This window comes from Dipodomys ordii, unplaced genomic scaffold (assembly GCF_000151885.1).
Source record: "Dipodomys ordii isolate 6190 unplaced genomic scaffold, Dord_2.0 Scaffold211, whole genome shotgun sequence".
Taxonomy (NCBI): domain Eukaryota; kingdom Metazoa; phylum Chordata; class Mammalia; order Rodentia; family Heteromyidae; genus Dipodomys; species Dipodomys ordii.
The window spans coordinates 110140-119700 of record NW_012267427.1 but is presented as its reverse complement, the minus strand read 5'-3'; the positions used below and the strand labels follow the sequence as shown (position 1 = coordinate 119700).

At 59.4% G+C, this 9561-nt stretch overlaps 1 protein-coding gene across 1 annotated transcript in view; it reads left to right on the top strand.

Moving 5' to 3' along the window:
• Positions 1-220: 220 nt before the first annotated feature.
• LOC106000192 (rho GTPase-activating protein 8-like) overlaps positions 221-9561 on the top strand; it is a 15690-nt gene continuing 6349 nt past the window's right edge. The window contains 10 exon segments of the mRNA XM_013035424.1: positions 221-255; positions 257-288; positions 1237-1416; positions 2209-2245; positions 2993-3066; positions 3151-3155; positions 3673-3680; positions 5185-5220; positions 5222-5281; positions 6727-6822. Of these exon segments, the coding sequence (XP_012890878.1) occupies positions 221-255; positions 257-288; positions 1237-1416; positions 2209-2245; positions 2993-3066; positions 3151-3155; positions 3673-3680; positions 5185-5220; positions 5222-5281; positions 6727-6822 (563 nt within the window).

The window sequence follows — 9561 nt, the reverse complement described above, 5'->3', positions numbered from 1 at the left end:
TCAAACCCTTGATCATCAGGTTTCAGCGTCCTGCATAGCTAGGATTCCAGGCGTGAGCCGCTGGACCGGCTGGGAGACAGTCTTGGGGCAGGGCCGAGAGGGTTCCTCCTCTCTTTCCTGTGCTGCCTTGTGAATACACCTGACCTGGAATTCTGTGTCTGCCGTAGAGCTGCGGGGAGACGAGGCAGCGCCGCGCCGGTGGGAGGCCTTTGCGGCGCCCATGGCTGGTCAGGACCCTGCGCTGAGCCCGAGCCACCATTCTATGACGTGGCATCCTGCAGGTGGCAGGCAGGTTTCCCATCAGGCCATCCCAGGGGATGGGGGTGGCGTGGGCAGTCAGGGCCAGGCCCCAGGACAAAGCAGAGCAAACCCTGGCATCCCGTCACACCCAGGCTAGGGATGGTTTGTAATTAAGTGGGCCACGATGAATGTTTTTCAAGACTTTGTAAGATCAACGAACCCTTTCCCCAACCCCCAGGAGAACCAGGGTCCTCTGTGTGTCACCCGTGTGGCCGTGTGGAGGCTCTGCGCCCACCTGTCACTGGCAGCTCTCCTAGGCCAGAGCTGGGCTCATAGAGAGATGCTGGGCAAAACAAAGCTCACCGTACCCAGTGCCGGTGGCGCACACCTGTAATCCCAGCTCCTCAGGAGTCGGCGATCTGAGGATCGTGGTTCAAAGCCAGCTCGGGCAGAAAAGTCCCTGTGAGACTCTTATGTCCATTAACCACCAGAAAACCGTGGCTCAATCGTTTGCGCAGGGACAGCGCCCAGGCCCTGAGTTCAAGTCCAAGCCCCACAACCGACCAAAACCAAAAAAGACCGTCCTTGGCATTGCCACCCCTCTCTGCTGCGATTGGGCGGCATAGGCCACGCCCCTCTCCACTGGGATTGGGCGCCATATGCCATGTTCCTATGCTGTGATTGGGTGCCATAGGCCACGCCCCTCTCCACCACGATTGGGCACCATAGGACATGTTCCTATGCTGTGATTGGGCACCGTGGGCCACAATCTGCCACGATTGGGTGCTATAGGCCACGCCCTCTCCACAGTGATTGGGTGCCATAGTCCACGCCCCCTCTGCTGTGACTGGGCACCATAGGCCATGCCCTTGGTTGCTGTAGGTCACGCCCCTCCATCATGATTGGGCGCCGTAGGCCATGTTCCTATGCTGTGATTGGGCGCCGTCGGCCACCCCCAGAGGCTCCGGCCTGTGTCTGCGCGTCACCCTCGCACAGGGGACGACCAGCTGGGGAGACGCGGGGTCACCTTCAGCGGCTGCCGGCTGCCACCCTCGCAGCAGCTGGACCACCAGCGGCTGCCGGAGTAGCTGAAGCGCGCGCTGGACCAGTACGTGGAGAACGGCTACACGATCGGCTACGTCCACCACGGCCTCAGCAGCCAGAACAAGCCGTCCCGTCCCGCGCCGGCTGCAGGGCGCCGACCGGAAGCGGGTGGCCAGACTCCGGGGGCGGGGCCGCGGGAGGGCGGCCGCGGGCTGTGGTGGAGGCCGGGCCGCTGTGGTGGAGGCCGGGCCGCTGTGGTGGAGGACCGGGCCTTGCAAGCCTCAGACCCCGCTGCGGCTCCGTCCTCTGGGCTGGCCGGCGCTGCCTTGAGGCAGGGCTGGCAGGGGGAGGCGCCGGGACCTGCGTTGAATCTCCGGCCCGCCTGGTGAGTCCTCAGGCCTGGCCCCGCGCGAGTCTGTGTTGGGGCCGCAGGCTGCCCTCCCTCCCCCCTCCTCAGCCCCTTCTGCAAAGCATGGGTGCGTTCACACCAGACCCTGCGCGGGTGCGCACTCACCCTGCCCAGCTCCAAGGGTGGACGTTGGTGCGGCTGCACAGAGGGCTCCCAGGCCACCCCAGGGCTCCTTGGCCCCTGCCCGGCATGGAGGGGGTGTCGCTGGTCCAAGCAGGCAGGGACAGCTGGCTGGCAGTGCCACCGAGGTGACGTCACCAGACACAGTCCAGGGGGACGTGGGACATGGCACACGCTCACCACAGAGGCGGTGGATAAGCATCAGCGACTTGCTCATTTTATGCTGGCCCTCGAGCTTGAACTCAGGGCCTTGCTCTCTCCCTTGACCTCTCCAGTCAGGGCTGCTACTCTGACACTTGAGCCACATCTCCACCTCTGGCTCTTAAGTACTTCACTGAAGATAAGAATCTCATGGATTTTCTCTGCCTGTGGTGGCTTCAAACCTTGATCCTCAGATCTCAGCCTCCTGAATACCTGGGATTACAGGCGTGAGCTGCCAGCCCTGACCGTGACCATCTTTATACACATGTCCACCATATAGATGCGGTAGGCAGGTGTGGCCACTGTGAGAAGGTAAGTGTGAATGTGTATAATTTTTGTGTTTAGTAGGATATAAGTATAAGTTGGGAGTACTTCCTATTTAAGAATGGCTGTTTCTTCCAGCCAGTATCCACAGCTTTGTCAATTGGGTCCTGGAATTTGAGCAGTGGGTCCCGGTGGAGGGTAGAGGCTGGCTGGCCCATACTGGCCATGCGGGGGCCCTCCTGGGTGGGGGCTCCCTGAAGGACACAAGTCCCCTGCACAGAACACGGCTCTGTGGAGTCTCAGCATGCCACGTGAGCCCTGTCCCGCCCCAGAGGGTGCCTACTTCCGTGTCAATCCTGGAGGAGAGCGGGGGCTGGGAAGTCAGGCCTCTCCCCCCCTGGGGTGCCCTGACACCCCCGGCCTGGCGCGTCGGGTCTTACTAGGTTTTGCTGCTACACAGTGCCCTCTGTGGCCCTGGCGTAGGGGTTTTAGAAAGGCCATGGTGGGCGCTGTTCTCAGCAAGGTGCCCTTGTGCTGCGTGGGTGCCAGGGGCAGGGGTTGGGGAAGATCTAGGGTTTTCTCTGAGTGTGAACTGTTCTATGTTCTGTGTTCTATTCTGCGTCCATAGCTGGCCACTCCTGCAGTGCAGGTGGGGGATGCCGGCCGGGGTGTCTGAACCCCGCGGGCCGGACCGCCTCTCTGCCTCTTCCTCAGGTACAAGAAGAACCTGAAGGCACTGTACCTGCTGCACCCCACCAGCTTCATCAAGGTGCTCTGGGGCTCATCAGGTGGGTGCTGCCCAGGGGGACCCCAGGTGCATAGGGGTCCCACGGCATGCCTCCCTGTCCAGCTTCCATCTCGGGGGTCAGGAGAGCCTGTCCCCCACCTTGCCCACTCGGGGGGCCTGGTTTGAAACCAGCCTGAGCAGGAAAATTCCATGAGACTCCACTTTTAAAAAGCCAAAAGCCAAAATGCAAGTGTGGCTCAAGTAATAGAGCATCAGCCTTGAGCAGAAAAAGCTAAAGGATGGCACCCAGGCCCTGAGTTCATGCCCCCAGGACTTGGATCTGCAGGTGTGTGCACACAGGTGCACATGAGACCCTGAGACCAGCCATGCAGAAGTGGAGGTTTGTGATCTCAGGACCAGCCTCCAAGGGCTCCTCATGCCAGGTCTGCCCACTGGCCTCTACAGGATGAGAAAGAGTCACGGAGATCCAGACACCGCTGCTCACGCCTGTCATCCCAGCTACTCGGGCAGCTGAGATCTGAGGATCACAGTTCAAAGCCAGCCAGGAAAAGTCTTTGAGACTCTTATCTCCAATTAACCACCAGAAAACTGGAAATGGCGCTGTGGCTCAAATGGAAGAACGCATGCCTTGAACTGAAGATCTGAGCTCCTCAGGTCACACAGCAAAAAGTCGGGCTCAGGTGGTTGGCTCTGGTCGATCATGAGCTCAGGTGGTTGGCTCTGGTCGATCATGAGCTCAGGTGGTTGGCTCTGGTCGATCATGAGCTCAGGTGGTTGGCTCTGGTCGATCATGAGCTCAGGTGGTTGGCTCTGGTCGATCATGAGCTCAGGTGGTTGGCTCTGGTCGATCATGAGCTCAGGTGGCTGGCTCTGGTCGATCATGAGCTCAGACCTTGTTTGGGGAGGGGTTCTGGGGAAGAAGCAGGAGCAAGTCTGTCACTGCTGCTGGTAGGCAGCTCCTGAGCCTTTGCAGCCCTCCTCCCGCGTGGGGCTGTGCCTTTGAGCACCCCTGGATGGCGTCCTGCACGGTGTTGCTCAGGGGGTCACAGCAGGGGCCCGGGAAGGACCTGGCCTCTGGCCTCAGGCGGGGGGTGATTTGGGGGCTTTTCTGCAGCCCCAGCTTTCAGTGCCTGGCAGAATCCTAGAAAAAGCCACTTTGCTGGTGCTGGGCACCCAGGGTGATGGTTTCTCCCTTGTCCACAAGGGGGAGCCAGTGCCCTCTCCCCTGCCCCCTAAAACATTGAAAATATACAAATACTCAAATGCCTCCAGACTTACAAATTGCTGTCACAGTAACAAAATAGGTTTTATTTTTGCTCAGTACCTCACATTGCTTCTATGGTAACTGTGCAGTTCTTTGCCTGCGCTCAGACCGGCACATATTAAATATACTCACGAGGGAAATAATACTGTTGGAAAAAAATTAAATAAAAGCGAGTGAATTTGCAAAGGGCAAAACTGAGCCTCATTAATAACGGGAATATGCGGAAGGCATGGGAATTGATTTGTGCAAAGGCTTGTGTTGTCTTTCTGCCCGGCCGGGGGGAGGGGGTTTGCAGTGGGGGGGCTGGCTCCCTGTTTGGAGGGTCCAAGGCCCTGAGAGAAGTGGTTCAAGGAGAGGGTGGAGGAACTGGACGTGGCCAGGGCTTCTCTGACTACAGCAGGGTCTCCAGGGGTCCTGTTTAGTCTTCACCACTGGAGAGAGGCAGGTGCAGGGCCCCCACGTACCCCCCAGCCACAGCAGCCGCCCTGCGGAGGCTGCTTCCACCACCTGGTCTCCTGATCCCAGCACTTTCTGGAAGAGCTGACAGGACAGGCTCTGGCTTGCTGGACCCCCCAGTCTGAGGCCTCTATGCAAATCATGGAGACGCTTTTATGCAGATGAGCCTGTCAGGGAGGATGCTATTGGAGGCAGGTGTTTTTATGCAGATGAGCCTGGGGGGGTGAGGCCTCACAGATCCTGAAGAGAAGCAGCGGGGGAGGGGGGGTGCCTCGTGCCTCAAGTCTGTGATGTTTGAGTTGACGCCGGTCGGTCAGCGTTTACGGATTCCTAATAGGAACAATGGGGCGTCTCTGGCAGACCTGCTGCCCGCCCCCCTCCCTGCCCCCCTCCCCCCATATTCTGCCTAACCACCGTATCCTGCTTCTCCTTTCTCAGTCACAAATTTGGGAAAAAAGTCACCTATCTCAACCACGAGCGAGCTCCGGGAGCAGCTCCAGTGTGACCAGCTGCCGGTTCCCCCGGAAGTCCTGCGGTGAGTCCTGCCCCGCCCAGCCTGACCCCCCCAGAGCCCTGTCCCCTTCACGGTGAAGCCCCCACATGTGCGCCCCGCCAGGTGTGGGCCTGAGGCCGGCAGCGTCCACCCAGACGCTCCTTAGAAGGTGGGATGGAGAGGCGGGAGCCGGCGCGGCGCCCCGCGGTGCTCTGCTGGCAAAACCGATTAAACACCTAAGCCACGACCGCGGCCCGCTGCGCGCTGCTGCTGCTTTTGAGCAGGTTTGCGGGGTTTCTCGGCGTGCACAGAGGAAGCTGAGCGGGTGCACAGTGCTCTGGTGCCTCCTGCCCCGTGTTCCCTTGAAAGAGTAATCGGCGCGTCGCTTCTGGGCTGAAGCGGGGGACCAGGTGACCCCAGGACCTGTGCGCGGCAGGCTGAGGACAGAGAGGTCTCCAGAGAGTCGGCCCCAGGCTCTCTCTGCCCTCCGCGTCTCTCTCCGGGGCAGAACCCTGGCACCATGCCCGCACGGAGCCGAGGCTTTGCTGGAGCGGAGGGGTCGGGTCTCTTGTGCAGGAGGGTAGACAGTGGGCGGGAATGGCCCCTGCCCTCTCGGGAGCCCCAAGCTAGTGAGGCTCATGGTCAGACATGGCTGTGGTAGAGGAGAAATCCTGGAGGCCTACAGGAGGAGGTGCTCGTAGTAGTTCCCTAGGGAGAGCTAGCTAGATGAAGTAGCCAGCAGGGGGTCCGGCGGAGGGGACGCCCGCTGCCCTCTGCCCTCACGTGGGAGTAGATACTGGACTCCCGTAGGGCCCCGGCGGGCAGAGGCGGGAGCACAGAGCCAGACTGTCTTGGGCAGGGTCCCCAGAGGCCCAGGTGACAGAGACGCAGGCTGCTGGGGTGGCAGGGCCGGCGCTGGGGGAGGGCTCAGGAAGTGGTGGACGTTGGCAGACGGCCCCTAGGCTGGATTGGGGGCAAAAGGCCAGGGGTCACGAAGCAGCCAGCTCTGGTCTTTGGGGCCCATGGGGCACACAGGTGCCTCAGGGCTCCGGAGCTCCCGACTGTGGCTCTGGTGGCCGGTGCTGCCCATAGTGGCCCACAGATCCGGCCCGGGGGCCCCCTGGGCTGGGGCCATGGGGCTGGGTGTTCCCCAGGCCCCAGGTTGGTCTTGAGGCCCTGTCCAGGGGTAGCTCTGAGGTTTGAAGACCCGGATCCTGGCTGCATCCCGGTTTGGGACCTGGGACAATAGATCCGGCCAAACCTTGGTGTTGGGATCAGAGCAGCAAGCGTTGCGCTGCGGACTGGCGGAGGGCAGATGGCGGCTTCTCCTTCTCAGGCCCCTCCACCTCTGCTTGGCACCTCTCCCTAGCCGGGAGAGACAGCCCAACAGCTCCTAGTTAGTGAGGGAGGGAGGGCGGGGGGCCCCAGGGAGCCCAGGCAGCCGCCCTGGCTGCCCGAGGGCTGACCGGCCTCGGCCGCACCTGCAGGTACGATGAGAAGCTTCAGGCGCCGCACAGAGGCCTCCCGCCCCCGCCCGCCAGGCCGCCGCTGCCCACGCAGCAGTTCGGGGTCAGCCTGCAGTAGTGAGCCAGGATGGCTGCACCGACCCTCCTGCCCCCGCCGGCCCCCCCTGGGGCTGAGGGCCACCTCCATGTCCATCCCTGGACCCCGCAGACCATGGCACCCCAGCCTCCCGGCTCACCCGGCAGCCCACACCTTGGCCTCCAGGCCAGGCCAGGCCATCAGCTGACCCCCAAGGGAGGACCAGGTGCCGGGGGTCTGCGGTCCCCTCCAGGGGCCTGGGCAGCACGTGCGTGAGCATTCCACCACCCACACGGCCACCGTACGAGTGGCAGCCCCAGGACCTTGGCTCACCCTCTCTCTCCTGCTTCTGTGTGCTGCCTTATTTCTCGTGTGATCTCATAATCTTTTGGTTTTTTTCATTCGATGTTTCGGGTTTTGTTGTTTTCTGATGGTGATACTGGGTTTGAACTCAGGGCCTCAGGTACTCTACCACCTGACCCAGGTCTCCAGCCTTTTTGCTTTTGGTATTTTTCAGATAGAGTCTTGAGTTTTTGCCCGAGAACTTACTTTCTGCCTCCTGAGTATGCCTGGTTTGTTTCAGATGTGAGGGTCCCGACATTTTTGCTTGGGCTGGCTCCCACCAACACCTTGAGAAGCTGGGATGAAGAAAATAATGTGAAGTAGAAAGGTTGTCGCCAGGGGTCTGGGAAGGTGCCTTGCATGCATGAGTTCCTGGGTTCAATTCCTCAGCACCACATAAGCAGAAAAAGGCAGAAGTGGCACTATGGCTCAAGTGGTAGAGTGCTAGCCTTGCGCAGAAGAGCTCAGGGACAGCGCCCAGGCTGAGTTCAGGCCCCACAACTGACCAAAAAGAAAGTTTTCCCCCAGATGTATTAGGAGCACAAACTGACTACCAAGCCAACTGTTTTCCCCCCCCCCCATTCTTTTCCTGTCTTCATGCTACAGCCCACCCTCTCTCAGGCATCACCCAGCATTACTGATGAATGATTGACACCTGACAGGGCAGACACCTGCCGTGACCACGGCCCCTCTAGGGGGCGCCGGGGGCGCTGGGCCTGAGGACACCTGGCCCTCAGCCGGCAACCATCTTAGCCTCGGGGGATGGTTTTCCCTGCAGTCCCGAGGCCTCTGTGCCCACAGCCAGGCACCGTGGTTTGGTTCTGCGGGGCCAGGGCTGCTCTGGTGGCTGTAATGTTCAGGGAACCTGGGCAAGATCCCTCGGTCTGGAGGCTCAGCCGGGCCTGCCTTGTGTCCACCATAGCCTTCTGCCTAATTCTCATCTAATGGATTTTAAAAATGCAGCCTGAGGGCTGGGAAGGTGGCTTAGCGGGAGAGTGCTTGCCTTGCACGCATGAAGCCCTGGGTTCGATTCCTCAGTACCACATACACAGAAACAGCTAGAAGTGGCACCATGGCTCAAGTGGTAGAGTGCTCGCCTTGAGCAAAAGAAGCTGAGGGAGAATGCCCAGGCCCCTGAGTTCAAGACCCAGGACTGACCAAAAAAAAAAAAGCCTGGAGCCACTCAGCAGGCTGAGATCTGAGGATCACGGTTCAAAGCCAGCCCAAGCAGGAAAGTCCATGAGACCCTTACCTCTACATAACCACCAGAAAACAGGAAGTGGTGCTGTAGCTCAGGTGCTCAGGGATAGTGCCTAGGCCCCAAGTTCAAGCCCCATGACCAACAACAACAATTAAAAAAACAACCAGCCTGGCGTTGGTAGTTCACAACTGTAGTCCTAGCCACTCAGGAGGCAGACAAATCCAGGAGATTCTTATGTCAAATTAACCAGCAAAAAGTTGGAATTGGAGGCATGGCTTAAGTGGTAGAGTGCCAACCTTGAGCAATAAAAGCCAATCCAAAGAATAAGAACCTAATTTCAGGGCTGGGAAGGTGGCTCAGTGGTAGAGCGCTTGCCTTGCATGCCTGAGGCTCTGGGTTCGATTCCTCAGCACCACATAAGCAGAAAAAGCCGGAAGTGGCACTATGGCTCAAGTGGTAGAGCGCTAGCCTTGAGCTGAAGAGCCAAGGGACAGCACCCAGGCCCAGAGTTTAGGCCCCCACAACCGGCAAAAAAAAAAAAAAAGAACCTAAGTTCACGACTCACTAGAGACACTTAAAAAAACAAAATCAGCTCATGAACGCAACGAAGCGCTCTGGGGTGTCAGTGGCAGAGCACCTACGTGGTGCGGCCCAGCTCACACCCAGCCTCACACACGAGCACAGGACCGACTCGTCACCTCTAAGGAGGGGACCCTGGCCGTGGCTTCGAAGGCATTTTGCATGCGATTGCCCCGTTCATTAATATTTGATGCTGTTTCGTAACTATAACAAGATGGCAGTAAACGTGTTAAATAAAGCGCCACATGTGTACGGTTGTTTGGACTACGAATAGTCATTAACATTCATAACCAAATCCTATTCACAAATGTTAATTTGCTGATTTAAGTTCAGAAGCACAAAGCAGAACACTCGCCACGGTCGGGCGGCTGGGGCTGATGAGGGGTGGGGGGGACCCCCGAGGCCGGGGTGCTGCGTGCGGCCCGTGCACGCATGCGTGCACACAGTCCTCACAGCGGAGCGCAGATCCGGAGTCATAGGTAAAGGATTGAACTGTGAGGGTCCTCGAGCCAGAGGTGAGCTACGGCTCAAGTGGTAGAGGGCTAGCCTCGCGCAAAACTGGCACGTGTGAGGCCCTGAGTTCAAGCTCTGGAACTGGCACAAAAGAAAGAAAAAGGCCGCATGCGTGCAAATAGGACCGGGGGAGGCGGGGCTCGGG